The following is a 19,322-nucleotide window of genomic DNA, read 5'->3' as shown; positions in this document are numbered from 1 at the left end:
TTTTCTGTGTTTGAAATTTTGGTAGTAAAAATGAGGGGGAAAAAAAGCCATAGATATATGGAAAATAGTCTTCCTCCTCTGGAAGCTGTCAAATCTGGAAGTGATGACTGAGCCTGCAGAAGGCTTTTTGCTGCCATAAAGAAAGCTTAGCTTAATAACTAAGTTATTATGCTCAAGATGGCAGTATAGAAACTACAATATGGTAACACTGAGCTACTGCAGAGTGAAGCAATTCTGGAATCATTTTCTGTTTTTTTCTTCTTTGGCCACACCTTGCAGCATGTGGCCTCTTAGTTCCCCAACCAGGGATAGAACCCAGGCCCCCTGCAGTGGAACCGCAGAGTTTTAACCACTGGACCGCCAGGGAAGTCCCCTGGAATCATTCTGCCATGGGATTTCATGTTTTATAAACTAATAAATATTCCTCATGATTTATGGCAGCTGAGTTCATATTTTCTGTTACTTGCAGAGAACCAAAAGGAAAAGTAACTGATATTAATAGTACACATCAGGGCTTCCCTGGTGGCACAGGGGTTGAGAGTCCGCCTGCCGATGCAGGGGACACGGGTTCGTGCCCCGGTCCAGGAAGATCCCACATGCCGCGGAGCGGCTGGGCCTGTGAGCCATGGCCGCTGGGCCTGCGCATCCGAAGCCTGTGCTCCGCAACGGGAGAGGCCACAACAGTGAGAGGCCCGCGTACCGCAAAATAAATAAATAAAATTAGGCAAGAGAGTAACATTATTTAAAAAAAAAAAAATAGTACATGTCAAAAGTCTCATTGAAGCATTTTGCCCTATTTTAAAATGTCTCTGTTTTCATATATCATAAACACCTGAAAGTAGAAACCATTGTGCTACTTTCCTAATTTCAGCAATATTTACTATATTAAATGCAGGTTGCATCTTTAAGGAATTTTAAAATTATTCATTATTAGTGCAAAAATGAAGAAATGGATGACTGACAGAATAGAAATTATAGCCATGGTTTAATGACAGTATTTTCAGATTTCTTCTTTCATTTTTTAACCCAGTTTAGAGGAAAGTTTAGAGGAATGCAGGTATGTGATAAATAAAAAATAGAGTATTAAGAACAATATGCTCTCCACATATTTTGTTCATAAACTACAATTACCCGGCCTTTGTGCTCTAACAAAAAAAGTCAAGCAACCATGGAATGCTCTGATTGTTGAACTGAGAAAATTGTCTCAGGTTAAGAAAACCAGGAGTGGGCAGAACACATCAGCCACTCTCCAACCTCCTGCCTCCCTTTATCCCTTCACTAGACCTGAAGACTAGAGAACTACAGATGGCTCTGAAGAAGTGGCAGCACTCAGAGTGTCTCTGAGCTTCCTTCTCACTATTCCGAAGAGTAAGCAGGAATAAACAGCTATTATTCAATTAAGCGATAGGTTCTGCAAATCAGCCTGACTGCCCCTTTATGGAGATCAATCTTAGAAGAACAGAAATACCACAATCTCCATCTTACAAATGAACAAGTCCAGGATTTTCTGTCATTTGGTCACAAACCAGAGTCAGCAGCATCTTGCAGTTGCAATAATCCTAGCAGGAAGAATGGACTAAATGTTTTGTAGTTTGTATTCTTCTTTCTTCTAAAGGGGCACACAATTGTATGCATTTCAGACATACTAACACCCACTTCTCACAACTAATGCCATTATACTATGTATTATGCATGAAATGCACATTAATTACATGTGCACATTAGGAATTTCATGGTTATACCTTTAAAAAAAAAAATTCTTCAAAAGCCCTACATAGGGCTTCCCTGGTGGCGCAGTGGTTGAGAGTCCGCCTGCCGATGCAGGGGACACGGGTTCATGCCCCGGTCGGGGAAGATTCCACATGCCACGGAGAAGCTAGGCCTGTGAGCCATGGCTGCTGAGCCTGCGCGTCCAGAGCCTGTGCTCCGCAACGGGAGAGGCCACAACAGTGAGAGGCCCGCGTACCGCAAAAAAAAAAAAAAAAAAAGCCCTACATAATTTCATGCTGCGGAGCAACTAAGCCCATGCACCACAACTACTGAGCCTGCGCTCTAGAGCCCGCGAGCCACAACTGCTGAGTCCACGTGCCACAACTACTGAAGCCCGGGCGCGTAGAGCCCGTGCTTCGCAACAAGAGAAGCCACTGCAATGAGAAGCCCGTGCACCACAACGAAGCGTACATAGCCCCCACTCGCCGCAACTGGAGAAAGCCTGCACTCAGCAACGAAGACCCAACACAGCCAAAAATAAATAAATATATTTATTTTTCAAACCATGTAACTCACAACTTTAAAAATAAATAAAGAAAAGGAAAACGCAACGAGTCATTTTCAAATATTAAAAGTTAACCAAATACATATCCTCAAAGCCCTTTTAATTGCATTCCACATGAAGCCTTATGTGGTAGATTGTATTTTCCAAAGACGGCAGCAAAAGCATGTCCTATCCCACATACTCTTCTGCATATCGAATGACATTTTCCCATAAGGCAGTGGAGTCTATGACTCCATTCCCTTGAACGTGGGCCAGTCTAGTGACTATTCTGACCTATAGAATATGGTGGAAATAAAATTTCTACCACTTCCCAGTATCCTCCTTAACTGTCTTGGCAGCTTCTGGTTCTTGCCTTCTGGCCAAGCAGCCTCACAGAGAGGCTCACAAGGGAAAGAGTCAGGACTCCTGGCCAACAGCCTGACTGAGCTCTCAGTCAAGAGCCAATACCAACTTGTCAGCTGCCTAAGTAAGGCAAATTGGAAATGGATCCCCAACCCCAACTGAGCCATCCGAGTAGACAGAGCATGAAAGAGAGACTAGTTATGTGCTAAGAACTACACAAATTGCAGATTCATTAAAAAAGAAAAAAAAAAAGACTGTTGCCACTAAATTTGGGGGTGGTTTGTCACAAAGCCATATTGCCAGAACACTTGGTTAGTGAGTTTAATTCAAACTGTCTCTGTTCCATATGTTTAGTGTTCTAAGTCCCACATATATATAACAATGGCGATATTACACAGAAATTAATTAAAGCTCTAATGTGAATCATAATAAAAACCTCTAGGTAGCATGGTACAATGGAAAGAACAGAACATAAATCAAAAATTTTAAGTGCATAGAAACCAAGCCTATCGATCTGCGCCTGCGTGACCAGCTGAGTTGGCCTCTGGAGACTGCAGATAAGCCGACCTTGCCTAGACAACCGAGTGAGAGGTACCCCGGTGATTAGTGATTTCCTGCTGCCTCCTCACACAGTACCTGGGATTCTCATGACAGCAGTGATTGGTGAGGGGCTTGACCAAGGGAGCCCCCTTATCTCCCTCCAGTAGCAGTTAAGCTCATGGAGTGTGGACCCACCCAGGCTGGGTTCCAGTTCTGGCTCCACCATTTTCTGTGTCATCCTGGCAAAGTTTCTTAACCTCACTATGCCTCAGTTCCATCTTAAAATAAAAATATCTTAAAAGACAATAATGGTACGTACAGCGTAGGGTTGCTTTGGGGATTAAATGAGTTATACTAAAGCACTGAGGCATTTCCTGGCACGTGGAAAGCTCTCTAAGGCAATTGCAGTTCTTTGATGTCTCAGTCTGCTTTTAGTTTGCGGATTTGGGAAAGTCATCAGAGACCATGCCCCTCCTCTGTTTCAGAAACTCCAAAGGCTCCCTTTGATTACAGCAGGGGCTCCAAAGTGATGGTGCAGGGTGAGGGGGTGGGGGGGAGAGGTAACATAGGGTGGGTGTGATATGATACGTTGGGGGAGTGGGAAGAAAATACTAGAATATTTCTAATTTTTGTGTTTTTTAATTTCTTATTTGTGTGTTAATGTTTATAAAGAGCGTATTACATTAGCTGTACATATAAATAACTTGTAAATAAATATTGGGGGTTTGGGCTGAAAAAAAAAATTTAAGTTCAATTCCTCCTTAGCTGATTAATGGTTATGGAATTTGATCAAACCAATATGTTGTTGTCTTATTTTCTTTATCGCTAAGATGAAATAAAATAATGCTTACCCACCCCCACAGAACTGTTGTGAATGAAGAATGACATGGATGACATAAAATTTACTGCTAAATTAGAGACAAAGGAAATACACAGCACAGTGCTTGGCTAAGTTAAGTACTTAACAGAGACTTCATTAAACGTTACCTCCATGAAGAGACATGCAAGGGTAAGAAGCTCTCATTAAATCTTTCAGAAGACCATCAGCATGTTCCTGCTTATCCACAAATATAATGACAGATCCTGATTCTTGATAATGGCCTAGAAGTTCAAGTAGCTTCAAGAATTTCTTTTCTTCTTCGATTACAATCTGAAAACACATTGTACCAAGTTAATGGAGTAAAAACCCAAATACATTTCATGAACAAAAATATTCATTTTATTTGTGGCAAATAAATAAACATCTTCCTATAACTTTAGGAAGGGGTAGGAAAATGTTGATTTTAATTGATAAACCACTAAGACCAAAAAAAAAATTGTAACTTTCAGAGACTAAGAGGCTTACAAATGTGGACAGATGATCATCTGTTCTCTCTCTCTTTTTTTTAATTTTTGCGGTACGTGGGTCTCTCATTGTTGTGGCCTCTCCCGTTGCGGAGCACAGGCTCCGGACGCGCAGGCTCAGCGGCCATGGCTCACGGGCCCAGCCGCTCCGCAGCATGTGGGATCTTCCCAGACCGGGGCACGAACCCGCGTCCCCTGCACTGGCAGGCGGACTCTCAACCACTGTGCCACCAGGTAAGCCCCTCTCTCTGACTCTTAACTTCACATCCTATTAACCAAAGAATAACATAGGTATGTGACATTTTATCACCAGCCTACCACTTCTGGTGAAAAAAACTAAAAGAGCATTTAAACAGACAGTTCCATGGAAGAGCAAATTCAACTATACTTGGTAGGGCTTTCCTGGTGGCACAGTGGTTAAGCATCTGTCTGCCAATGCAGCGGACACGGGTTTGAGCCCTGGTCCAGAAAGATCCCACATGCTGTGGAGCAACTAAGCCCATGTACCACAACTACTGAGCCTGCGCACTAGAGCACGTGAGCCACAACTACTGAAGCCCGCACGCCTAGAGCCCGTGCTCCACGAGAGAAACCACCACAATGAGAAGCCCATGCACCGCAACAAAGAGTAGCCCCCACTCACCACAACTAGAGAAAGCCTGCATGCAGCAATGAAGACCCAATGCAGAAATAAATGAATAAATAAAATTTAAAATATATATATATATATTTCGTAAAATGTTAAAGGCTGCAGTTGATACGTACTATTTAATTTTAGAAATTATCTGCCTACATGACAACGATCCCAAAAGGATGACACAGTGCCTAAACATACAGGGAACTGGGGGTTTCCTAAGGACTGTACGCACCACTTGTTGCTCCACATCTGAGCAAACCACACTTCTGCCTCCAACCTGCACTTCAATGGGTTTACTCAGGATTCTGCGAGCCAAGGCCTCCATAGCTCTGGGGAAAGTAGCTGAAAACATAACTGTCTGTCGGTCAGGACGAACATTATCCACAATGCGCATGACCTGAGAAAACATTACAAATAAGCATGGTGAGTGTAGTCTCCAAAAACTGTAGGATGGTAAAACCAAGTAGAAGGAACTTTTGAGAACATCTATTCAGTGACTTTTAAATGTGTTACCTTAGAATATTATAATTGATTTTACCCTAAAATTTGCTCCTCTTATAGTTTCCCCCTCTCAAGATATGGCAACTCTAGTCATTTTGGTTTATGCCAAAAATCTAGGAGCCATCCGTAACTACTCTCTCTCTTACTCATCCCACACCCAATCCATCAACAAATTCAGTAGTCTTGATCTTCAAACTAAACCTACAATGCAACTATTCCTCACTGATTTTTCTGTTTTCCTCCAATTATTCAACACATTTTTACTGAGCAACCATTATGTGCCAGGCATTGTTCTAAGTGCTTGGAATATGCAATAAAAATAGAGAAAAACTTGTCTTAATAGAGCTTATATTCTAATGAGGATGGACAAACAAATATATTATGTTACAAATGGTGATAAGAGCTACAGGAAAAAAAAGAACAATGATGGTGGACACACTGTTGAGGGAGTGGGATACAGGTACCAATTAACTACCTCAGTGTCTAAAGAGCCCTGGAGGAATCAGGGAGTTCTAGGATTCTTATGGCATAAACAAGGAAAAAAAGACATAATGAATAAAATTATTACTGATGGTTTCAAGAGAGACAGGGGTGAGTGGTTGGAAACTGGAAAGGGTAAAGGTCTTGCCAGGAATACACAGGACCACATTTCTACTCCAATCAATGATGATGTGATATCTGTGAAAGGGGCTGCCGTACCCAAGGCATGTGGAAATGCTGGGCTCCTGGTCCAAACCTCAACCATCTCTCATCTGGATTATTTCAATTGTCTCCTACCAGGTTTTCCTGCCTTTACTCCTGTCCAATCTGAAATCTATTCTCTACCCTGCAGCCAAATTGATGGCTTTAAAACTTATGCCAGTATTTTCAGTTAAAAATGTTTCAGTGTTGACAGCACACACTTACTTCTCTTCCCTTGAAAAACGCTGTAAAATGTAACAATACAGGGATTGTTTTAAAAAATTACACAAACCAACAAAGACCAAGAAAATAAGACAGGACACGATAGCAACAACATTTTGATTAAGTGGTACCTGACTTAGCAGACCCAAGAAAACTAAATCCTAAAATGGGAATGAACTAGACTTTCAACAAGTGGCTTCTCTTATACCCTATCCTGTTTCTCTTCTTCAGGAGGATTGCTCTTTACCACTTGGTCTTTACATAAATTTCAGAGTTAAGCTCTCTTTAATGTTTTCCAGTAAAGTTGCACAGTTTTCTCCAGATACATATTACACATCTTTGTCAAGTTTATTTTTTCAAGCTTTTGTAACTTACATGATTTCTAAAGTACATTTTCTAACTTACTGGGAAAAGAACTGCAAATGACCTTTCTTTACTGACTTTGTGTCCAGAAATTTTACTATTCTCTTTATCAATTCTAAAAATTTATCTGTAGATTATTTTGAGTCTTCTACAAAGATAGTCATATCATCTGCAGATAACACTTGTTTCTTCCTTTCTAAATATTATACCTTTTTCTTGCTTACTGTGCTAGGACCTCCAGCAAAGTGTTGAGTGAATGTTCACTACCTAATTTTCTTTCTTATGTTAAAAGCTTCAAAGTTGCACCATTAGGTGTAAGGTTTACTACAGGCTTATTCTGGTAGCTCCCTACTAGTCCTAGTGTGCTGAATTTTTAAACCATCAGTGAAATTTTATCAAATGCTTTTCTACATTTTTTGAGATAATACTATGGTTTTTCCCTCTATTCTGGTAACAGGGTGGACTACATTACTTGATTTTTCTAATGTTAAACCAGCCTTACATCCAAAGGATACTAACTTCGATATGACTAATGATCTATTTTAAACATTGCTATATTTGGTTCCTTAATATATTTTTTTAGGGGTTTTGCATCATTGTACATAAAACTGTAACATAACGTTTGATTTCTGTATCAATATTATATTGGCCTAAAAAATGGAATAGCTACTATGGAAAAGTTTGACAGTTTCTTAGAAAGTTAAACATAAATTACCATACAGGGGTGGGGAAGATGGCGGAAGAGTAAGACACGGAGATCACCTTCCTCCCCACAGATACATCAGAAATACATCTACATGTGGAACAACTCCTACAGAACACCTACTGAACACTGGCAGAAGACCTCAGACCTCCCAAAAGGCAAGAAACTCCCCACGTACCTGGGTAGGGCAAAAGAATAAATAGAGACAAAAAAATAGGGACGGGACCTGCACCAGTGGGAGGGACCTGTGAAGAAGGAAAGGTTTCCACATGCTAGGAAGCCCCTTCACGGGCAGAGACTGCGGGTGGCGAAGGGGGAAAGCTTCGGGGCCATGGAGGAGAGTGCAGCCACAGGGGTGCGGAGGGCAAAGCGGAGAGATTCCCGCACAGAGGATCGCTGCAGACCGGCACTCACTAGCCCGAGAGGCTAGTCTGCTCACCCGCCGGGGCGGGCAAGGCTGGGAGCTGAGGCTCGGGCTTCGGTCGGAGCATAGGGAGAGGACTGCAGGGAGAGGACTAGCGGCGTGAACACAGCCTGAAGGGGCTAGTGCGCCACGGCTAGCCGGGACGGAGTCCGGGGAAAAGTCTGGACCTGCCGAAGAGGCAAGAGACTTTTCTTCCCTCTTTGTTTCCCGGTGCGCGAGGAGGGGGGATTAAGAGCGCCACTTAAAGGAGCTCCAGAGACAGGCGCGACTCGCGGCTAACAGCACGGACCCCAGAGACGGGCATGAGACGCTAAGGCTGTTGCTGCCGCCACCAAGAAGCCTGTGTGCGAGCACAGGTCACTATCCACACCTCCCTTCCGGGGAGCCTGTGCAGCCCGCCACTGCCAGGGTCCCGGGATCCAGGGACAACTTCCCCAGGAGAACGCACGGCGCGCCTCACACTGCTGCAATGTTATGTTGGCCTCTGCTGCCGCAGGCTTGCCCCGCATTCCGTACCCCTCCCTCCCCCCGGCCTGAGTAAGCCAGAGCCCCCAGATCAGCCGCTCCTTTAACCCCATCCTGTCTGAGCGAAGAACAGACGCACTCCACCCTACATGCAGAGGCGGGGCCAAATCCAAAGGTGAGCCCCCCAGGAGCTGTGCAAACAAAGAAGAGAAAGGGAATGTCTCCCAGCTGCCTTAGGAGCAGCGGATTAAATCTCCACAATCAACTTGATATACCCTGCATCTGTGGAATACCTGAATAGACAAGGAATCATCCCAAATTGAGGTGGACTTTGAGAGCAAGATTTATTATTTTTTCCCCTTTTCCTCTTTTTGTGAGTGTGTATACTTCTGTGTGAGATTTTGTCTATATAGCTTTGCTTTCACCATTTGTCCTAGGGTTCTATCCGTCCGTTTGTTTTTTTTTTACTTTTAAAAAACTTTTTTTCTTAATAATTATTTTTTATTTTAATAACTTTTATTTTATCTTACTTTTTTATTTTATCTTTTCTTTTCCTTCCTCCCTCCCTCCCTCCCTTCCTTTCTTTCTACTTTTTCTCCCTTTTATTCTGAGTCGTGTGGATGAAAGGCTCTTGGTGCTGCAGCCAGAATTCAGTGCTGTGCCTCTGAGGTGGGACAGCCAACTTCAGGACACTGGTCCACAAGAGACCTCCCAGCTCCATGTAATATCAAACGGCAAAAACCTCCCAGGGATCTGCATCTCAACACCAACACCCAGCTTCACTCAACGACCAGCAAGCTACAGTGCTGGACACCCTATGCCAAACAACTAGCAAGACAGGAACACAACCCCCACCCATTAGCAGAGAGGCTGCCTAAAATCATAGTAAGTCCACAGACACCCCAAAACACACCACCAGACATGGAGCTGCCCAACAGAAAGACAAGATCCAGCCTCATCCACCAGAACACAGGCACCAGTCCCCTCCACCAGGAAGCCTACACAGCCCACTGAACCATCTTTAGCCACTGGGGACAGACACCAAAAACAACGGGAACTACGAACCTGCAGCCTGCAAACAGGAGACCCCAAACACAGTAAAATAAGCAAAATGAGAAGACAGAAAAACACACAGCAGATGAAGGAGCAAGATAAAAACCCACCAGACCTAACAAATGAAGAGGAAATAGGCAGTCTACCTGAAAAACATTTCAGAATAATGATAGTAAAGATGATCCAAAATCGTGGAAACAGAAAAGAGAAAATGAAAGAAAGATTTAACAAGGACTTAGAAGAACTAAAGATGAAACAAGCAACGATGAACAACACAATAAATGAAATTAAAAATACTCTAGAAGGGATCAATAGCAGAATAACTGAGGCAGAAGAAAGGATAAGTGACCTGGAAGATAAAATAGTGGAAATAACTACTGCAGAGCAGAATGAAGAAAAATGAATGAAAAGAACTGAGGGCAGTCTCAGAGACCTCTGGGACAACATTAAACGCACCAACATTCGAATCATAGGGGCTCCAGAAGAAGAATAGAAAAAGAAAGGGACTGAGAAAATATTTGAAGAGATTATAGTCGAAAACTTCCCTAATATGGGAAAGGAAATAGTTAATCAAGTCCAGTAAGCACAGAGAGTCCCATACAGGGTAAATCCAAGGAGAAACACGCCAAGACACATATTAATCAAACTGTCAAAAATTAAATACAAAGAAAACATGTTAAAAGTAGCAAGGGAAAAACAACAAATAACACACAAGGGAATCCCCATAAGGTTAACAGCTGATTTTTCAGCAGAAACTCTGCAAGCCAGAAGGGACTGGCAGGACATATTTAAAGTGATGAAGGAGGAAAACATACAACCAAGATTACTCTACCCAGCAAGAATCTCATTCAGATTTGATGGAGAAATTAAAACCTTTACAGACAAGCAAAAGCTGAGAGAGTTCAGCACCATAAAACCAGCTTTACAACAAACGCTAAAGGACCTTCTCTAGGCAAGAAACACAAGAGAAGGAAAAGACCTACAATACCAAACCCAAAACAATTAAGAAAATGGGAATAGGAACATACATATCAATAATTACCTTAAATGTAAATGGATTAATGCTCCCACCAAAAGATACAGACTGGCTGAAAGGATACAAAAACAAGACCCATATATATGCTGTCTACAAGAGACCCACTTCAGACCTAGAGACACATACAGATTGAAAGTGAGGGGATGGAAAAAGATATTCCATGCAAATGGAAATCAAAAGAAAGCTGGAGTAGCAATTCTCATATCAAACAAAATAGACTTTAAAATAAAGACTATTAGAAGAGACAAAGAAGGACACTACATAATGATCAAGGGATCGATCCAAGAAGAAGATATAACAATTGTAAATATTTATGCACCCAACACAGGAGCACCTCAATACATAAAGCAAATGCTAACAGCCATAAAAGGGGAAATCGACAGTAACACAGTCATAGTCGGGGACTTTAACACCCCACTTTCACCAATGGACAGATCATCCAAAATGAAAATAAATAAGGAAACACAAGCTTTAAATGATACGTTAAACAAGATGGACTCAATTGATATTTATAGGACATTCCATCCAAACACAACAGAATACACATTTTTCTCAAGTGCTCATGGAACATTCTCCAGGATATATCATATCTTGGGTCACAAATCAAGCCTTGGTAAATTTAAGAAAACTGAAATTGTATCAAGTATCTTTTCCGACCACAATGCTGTGAGACTAGATATCAATTACAGAAAAAGATCTGTAAAATATACAAACACACGGAGGCTAAACAATACACTACTTAGTAACGAAGTGATCACTGAAGAAATCAAAGAGGAAATCAAAAAATACCTAGAAACAAATGACAATGGAGACACGACGACCCAAAATCTATGGGATGCAGCAAAAGCAGTTCTAAGAGGGAAGTTTAGAGCAATACAATCCTACCTTAAGAAACAGGAAACATCTCGAATAAACAACCTAACCTTGCACCTAAAGCAATTAGAGAAAGAAGAACAAAAAAACCCCAAAGTTAGCAGAAGGAAAGAAATCATAAAGATCAGATCAGAAAGAAATGAAAAAGAAATGAAGGAAATGATAGCAAAGATCAATAAAACTAAAAGCTGGTTCTTTGAGAAGATAAACAAAATTGATAAACCATTAGCCAGACTCATCAAGAAAAAAAGGGAGAAGACTCAAATCAATAGAATTAGAAATGAAAAAGAAGTAACAACTGACACTGCAGAAATAAAAAAGATCATGAGAGATTACTACAAGCAACTCTATGCCAATAAAATGGACAACCTGGAAGAAATGGACAAATTCTTAGAAATGCACAACCTGCCAAGACTGAATCAGGAAGAAATAGAAAATATGAACAGACCAATCACAAGCACTGAAATTGAAACTGTGATTAAAAATCTTCCAACAAAGAAAAGCCCAGGACCAGATGGCTTCACAGGCGAATTCTATCAAACATTTAGAGAAGAGCTAACACCTGTCCTTCTCAAACTCTTCCAAAATAGAGCAGAGGGAGGAACACTCCCAAACTCATTCTACGAGGCCACCATCACCCTGATACCAAAACCAGAGAATGATGTCACAAAGAAAGAAAACTACAGGCCAATATCACTGATGAACACAGATGCAAAAATCCTCAACAAAATACTAGCAAACAGAATCCAACAGCATCATACACCATGATGAGGTGGGGTATATTCCAGGAATGCAAGGATTCTTCAGTATACGCAAATCAATCAATGTGATACACCATATTAACAAATTGAAGGAGAAAAACCATATGGTCATCTCAATAGATGCAGAGAAAGCTTTCAACAAAATTCAACACCAATTTATGATAAAAACCCTGCAGAAAGTAGGCATAGAGGGAACTTTCCTCAACATAATAAAGGTCATATATGACAAACCCACAGCCAACATCATCCTCAATGGTGAAACAGTGAAAGCATTTCCACTAAGATCAGGAACAAGACAAGGTTACCCACTCTCACCACTCTTATTCAACATAGTTTTGGAAGTTTTAGCCACAGCAATCAGACAAGAAAAGGAAATAAAAGGAATCCAAATCAGAAAAGAAGAAGTAAAGCTGTCACTGTTTGCAGATGACATGATACTATACATAGAGAATCCTAAAGATGCTACCAGAAAACTACTAGAGCTAATCAATGAATTTGGTAAAGTAGCAGGATACAAAATTAATGCACAGAAATCTCTGGCATTCCTATACACTGATGATGAAAAATCTGAAAGTGAAATCAAGAAAACACTTCCATTTACATTGCAACAAAAATAATAAAATATCTAGGAATAAACCTACTTAAGGAGACAAAAGACCTGTATGCAGAAAATTATAAGACACTGATGAAAGAAATTAAAGATGATACAAATAGATGGAGAGATATACCATGTTCTTGGATAGGAAGAATCAACATTGTGAAAATGACTCTACTACCCAAAGCAATCTACAGATTCAATGCAATCCCTATCAAACTACCACTGGCATTTTTCACAGAACTAGAACAAAAAATTTCACAATTTGTATGGAAACACAAAAGACCCGGAATAGCCAAAGCAATCTTGAGAACAAAAAATGAACGGAGTTGGGGGTATCAGGCTCCCTGACTTCAGACTATACTACAAAGCTGAAGTAATCAAGACAGTATGGTACTGGCACAAAAACAGAAAGATAGATAAATGGAACAGGATAGAAAGCCCAGAGATAAACCCAGGCACATATGGTCACCTTATCTTTGATAAAGGAGGCAGGAATGTACAGTGGCAAAAGGACAGCGTCTTCAATAAGTGGTGCTGGGAAAACTGGACAGGTACATGTAAAAGTATGAGATTAGAACACTCCCTAACACCATACACAAAAATAAGCTCAAAGTGGATTAAAGACCTAAATGTAAGGCCAGAAACTATCAAACTCTTAGAGGAAAACATAGGCAGAACACTCTATGACATAAATCACAGCAAGATCCTTTTTGACCCACCTCCTAGAGAAATGCAAATAAAAACAAAAATAAACAAATGGGACCTAATGAAACTTCAAAGCTTTTGCACAGCAAAGGAAACCATAAACAAGACCAAAAGACAACCCTCAGAATGGGAGAAAATATTTGCAAATGAAGCAACTGACAAAGGATTAATCTCCAAAATTTACAAGCAGCTCATGCAGCTCAATAACAAAAAAACAAACAACCCAATCCAAAAATGGGCAGAAGACCTAAACAGACATTTCTCCAAAGAAGATATACAGACTGCCAACAAACACATGAAGAAATGCTCAACATCATTAATCATTAGAGAAATGCAAATCAAACCTACAATGAGATATCATCTCACACCAGCCAGAATGGCCATCATCAAAAAATCTAGAAACAATAAATGCTGGACAGGGTGTGGAGAAAAGAGAACACTCTTGCACTGCTGGTGGGAATGTGAATTGGTACAGCCACTATGGAGAACAGTATGGAGGTTCCTTAAAAAACTACAAATAGAACTACCATATGACCCAGCAATCCCACTACTGTGCATATACCCTGAGAAAAACATAATTCAAAAAGAGTCATGTACCAAAATGTTCATTGCAGCTCTATTTACAATAGCCAGAAGATGGAAACAACCTAAGCGTCCATCATCGGATGAATGGATAAAGAAGATGTGGCACATATATACAATGGAATATTACTCAGCCATAAAAAGAAATGAAATTGAGCTATTTGTAATGAGGTGGACGGACCTAGAGTCTGTCATACAGAGTGAAGTAAGTCAGAAAGAGAAAGACAAATACCGTATGCTAACACATATATATGGAATCTAAGAAAAAAGAAAAATGGTCATGTGGAACCTAGGGGCAAGATGGGAATAAAGACACAGACCTGATAGAGAATGGACTTGAGGATATGGGGAGGGGGAAGGGTAAGTTGGGACAAAGTGAGAGAGTGGCATGGACATATATACACTACCAAACGTAAAACAGATAGCTAGTGGGAAGCAACCGCATGGCACAGGGAGATCAGCTCGGTGCTTTGTGACCACCTAGAGGGGTGGGATGGGGGGGTGGGAGGGAGGGAGACGCAAGAGGGAAGAGATATGGGGACATATGTATATGTATAACTGATTCACTTTGTTATAAAGCAGAAACTAACACACCATTGTAAAGCAATTATACTCCAATAAAGATGTAAAAAAAAAGTGGCTTTCTTCTATTTGAGGCTTTCCTCGCCTAAAATAAATAAATAAATTACCATACAATCAGGAATTCTACTCCTAGGTAATCTATTCAAAATATACGAAGAAGTATGTCCATACAAAGACTTGTATACAAATGTTCCTAGCAGCATTATTCCTAATCATGGAAATAATCCAAACGTTCATCAGCTGGCTAATGGAGAAACAAAATATGACATATATTCATATGACGGAATATTAATTACTGAGCAATTAAAGGAATAAAGTACTGACAAATGCTAGGACACCAATGGAGCTCAAACACATATGATAAGTGAAATAAATACAAGCTAGATGTATACTGTATGATTCTCCACCCCCTCCACCCCCAACAGCACGGCTTGCAGGATCTTAGTTCCCTGACCAGGGACTGAACCCGGACTACGGCAGTGAAAGCACCGAGTCCTAACCACTGGACCACTAGGGAACTCCCTGTAAGATTCCATTTATATGAAATGTCCAGAAAAGGCAAATCTTTTAAGATAGAAAGCAAATTAGTGGCTGCCTCGGGCTGAGGTGGAAATAGGAAATGAATGCAGACAGGCACAAGACATTTTTCTGGTGAAAGAAATCTTCTAAAACTGAATTGTGGTGATGGCTGAAAAAACCTGTATGTGTACTAAAACCCATTTTATTACACACTTTAACAAAGTGAGTTCTATGGTATATAATTAGACCTTAACAGAGCTCTTTTAAAAGTAAAAGATTATAATGACCTTATAAATTGATGAGTATTCCCTCTTTTTTATACTTTGAAATAAAGTATGATTAGGAACATAATTATTTACTCCTTGAATGTCTGGTACAACTTCCTAGTGAAAAATAGTCAGGAACTTGTGTTTTCCTTGTAGGAAAATTAAAAGTTGATTTCTTTAACAAATGTAAGACTATTTTAGTGTTCCTGAATCTGTTTAACCTAAAGCTTTCAAATGTACTGGCAAACACAGGAAAAAAAAAAAAAAAAAAAAAGAAGCAAGAAGTGAGAAAGAGACTATGCAAGGAGATGAAAATTTCAAAAAACTATCAATATCCAGGGAAACTTAAGAAATTTCTGTATCTATGAGACAAGAACAGGATGCCATTTAAAATTAAAATTCAGAGAAAAGAAAAGAACATTTAGAAATTAAAACTATGAAAGCAGAATTTAAAAATTCAACAGAAAGGTTGAAAGCTGTGAGTTTAGGAAATCTCCTAGTACGGCAAAATGATAGAGATGCAAAATACTTAAGAAAAATTAGGAAAATGAAAGGATGAGTCCAAAAGGTCCAACATTCAAATAATAAGAGTTCCAGAAAACAAAGAGAAGGAAATTATCAAAAAGTAATTCAAGAAAATTTCTCAAAACGGAAGGATTTGAGTTTCTAGACGGAAAGAACACACGAAGTAGTCAGGACACTAGTTGAAGAAAACAAGCCTAAATGACATAGAACATTCGGATAAAGATCCAAAAAGTTTCAAGACAAAAAGTACAAATTAAATACAAAAGGTTAATAACTGAGTAACATTGAATTTCTCAAGAAAACCAATGGAGGGACTTCTCTGGTGGTCCAGTGGCTAAGACTCCACACTCCCAATGCAGAAGGCCCGGGTTCAATCCCTGGTCAGGGAACTAGATCCCACATGCCACAACTAAAGATCCCGTATGCCGAAACTAAGACCCAGCGCAGCCAAATAAATAAATAAATAAATATTTTTAAAAAAAGAAAAGAAAAGAAAGAAAAAGAAGAAAGAAAACCAATGGAGACAAAAAGAAATTCTGAGGGAAAATAATCCTCACCTCATATCTGGCTAAATGTCAAATAAACGTGAGGGTAGACCAAAGACTTTCCAGACATGCAAAGACTCAAAGAATGTACCTCAAGCACTTTCTACTGAAAAAGCAGTCCATAAACAAAGGAATACACCAAGAAAAAGCCATGAGATCAATTTCTGGTTAAAAATGAAAGACTGAACACATGCATCTATTTTTACACCCTCCAGAACGACAAAACATTATAAAAAGGAGATTTTTTAAAATTCACAATGATATGACTCAAAACAAAAGCAACTAATCAGGACAGAGTTTTGGTGAGGGGGCATGAAAATGTTCTGATATTGGATAGTGGTGATGTTTGTAAAGTTCCAGGAATATGATAAAAACCACTGAACTGACTGGGAAAGGGCACCTAGCTCCATATTCCACCTGACTTCTTCAACTCCCTCTACTCTCTTTCTACAAATGGACCTGCTGTCTCTACTAGAACACATAATTAAAAAGCATATTCAATATCTCCCTCCTACAAAGTAACCTGTTTAATCTCCCCAAAATGCTTATCCAGTCCTTTTTCACATTACGCTCAGATCAAGCTCCCTATAGCTTCCCCACTATCCCAGTCCTACTTGTTGGGACCCAAAGGATAAATTTAATGCTTCTTTCATGTGATAGACTTTATTCAAAGAGTTAAAGGATGCTACCAAATCCCCTACTTCAAGCTAAATATTCCTCATTCCTTTAACTGTTTCTCGGCTCAGGTATTACCATAGTCCTGTTTATTCTTATATGCTCCTCTGTATCTCATTTAGAATGTGGTCCCTAAATCTAAACACAATACATGCATTATCATATGACAGGTAATACATTTTTGGAGAATACATGAATAAACGGAAAAGAATGAACACTTTAACCATATCCCTTTCCAATATTCCATTTCTATTACTGCAGTGATTTAAAAGCATTTTTTTGGCATCCATAGTCCATTGACTACTCATACAGCTCCTCTTGCTAAGAAAAATTTCTACCACCTTTTAAAAAATTAATTAATTAATTATTTACTTATTGACTGGTTGATTGACTGATTGATTGCTGCGCCAGGTCTTAGTTGTGGCATGCCGGCTCTTAGTTGCAGCATGCATGCGAGATCTTGTTCCCCAACCAGGGATCGAACCTGGACACCATGCATTGGAAGCATGGAGTCTTACCCACTGGACCACCAGGGAATCCCCTCTACCACCTTTTAACATGTTTTTCTTTAGGCTTTTTTTTTTGTGTGTGTAGCCTTTAGGCTTTTATCACTATAATTTTGTATTGAACAAAACTGCACACATGAAGAATATAAAATCTAAGCTAGACAAATGCTTTGGGCCTTAGTTTTTACATCTGGAGAATGTAAACAACCTGTGCTATCTAGATCATGAGGTAGTGAAAAGCATGAATTAAAGCAATTTATTTGGAAGTACAATGAAAACTATAAAATATGAAAGCTTAAGTTTCTATTAGGACTCCACTTCTAATTTTACCAATGATGGTTTTAGATGGCTTAGGAAAGCCTGCAAAAATACCTCCTGAACAAGTTTAATGAAGAATCCAAAACATAAATATCTACTTCAATTCCCTATGTCCTCAATCCACTGTATCACCACACAACAGAAATGTGTGTGAGCATTTCAGAAACCATACAAATATTTCATGCTCATGGCAGTTACAAGGTTTACTTTATAGTTCAAAACACTAAGAAATTTAATAAATACCTGTGGTTCAAAACCCATGTCAAACATTCTGTCTGCTTCATCTAAAACAACATAAGTCACTCTTCGAAGATTTGTAACCCGACCTAACATGAGGAAAAAAAATAAAGACAAAAAGAAAACTAAAAATCAGTCACAATTCATTTTATGACTACCAAAATCTTTAAAAAACTGTAAAGGGAACTAAAATGCCTGACTTAACCAGAGGGGTGAGTTAGGTATCTTTAAACAGTGAAAAGAAATTTTGGTTTACAATATCTTATCTACTGGCAAATACTTTCTGACAATGGGTATATGAGGCCCTTTATTTTGTCAAACTCGTCTCTTGCATACCATCATAGGGCCTGAAGAACCTGTAAAATTCAGAAAACAGCCCTCTCCAAAACACATCATAAAACTAAGACTGAGATGGAGCATCGAGCCACATCAGCCATTATCTGACAGCATCACCTAGGAAAAAACATATTAGAGATTACAGCGTATGTGTGGAAAGCAAGTTCCAGTGCTAACTACTTCAGACGCAGAAAATCTCTCTTTACAATACTTTATGTAGTACATAACCTACTTATATACAGTTAGAAGCTTCTAACGGGCATGTCAAAACATAAATAAGAAGCTATTCAATATCACTAGGTAACTAACATATTACACAAAAATTTTAAAAATCAATGTATTACATAGATACATTTTTCTATACAAAGATACAAATCCTATTTTACACAGTGCTCCCACTGGTTTAAATAAATGCAACTGGCTTCTTAGCCAGAAAAAACTAAATACATAGACAGGAAACCCTTTCTAAAGGATTAACACAAGCATTTCTATCAATTGTTGATTCAATCACCTGGCAAAAACATGTATAAAACAGTTATTAAATATAAACCAAAAGGACAGATAAAGGGAAAAGATAAAATTAATCAAGATGAATTTCAGGAGGAGACAATCAATGCAGCATTGAGAAAAAACAAGGAATTATTTCATTAGCATTCAACCCAAAACTTTTCATATGCTATACAAGCACAATGACTTATCAATACCAAT

The 19,322-nt window shown here is 39.5% G+C and overlaps 1 protein-coding gene across 3 annotated transcripts in view; it reads right to left on the bottom strand.

The window, feature by feature from the left end:
• Nucleotides 1–19,322, bottom strand: part of DDX46 (DEAD-box helicase 46) — a 62,529-nt gene that overhangs the window by 23,830 nt on the left and 19,377 nt on the right. For all 3 annotated transcript variants that reach the window (XR_010942112.1, XM_067731786.1, XM_067731787.1), the window contains exons 13-15: nt 18,285–18,367; nt 5,371–5,535; nt 4,145–4,307 (exon numbers count right to left, since the gene is read on the bottom strand). Coding sequence is in view for 2 of the 3 variants with exons in the window: in XM_067731786.1 (XP_067587887.1) it covers nt 4,145–4,307; nt 5,371–5,535; nt 18,285–18,367 (411 nt within the window). In the remaining variant the exon portion in view is untranslated. The remainder of the gene's footprint in view (nt 1–4,144; nt 4,308–5,370; nt 5,536–18,284; nt 18,368–19,322) is intronic.

Source organism: Pseudorca crassidens, chromosome 3, assembly GCF_039906515.1.
Source record: "Pseudorca crassidens isolate mPseCra1 chromosome 3, mPseCra1.hap1, whole genome shotgun sequence".
Taxonomy (NCBI): Eukaryota; Metazoa; Chordata; class Mammalia; order Artiodactyla; family Delphinidae; genus Pseudorca; species Pseudorca crassidens.
The sequence above is the reverse complement of the archived record's forward strand: the minus strand, read 5'-3'. Positions and strand labels throughout refer to the sequence as shown.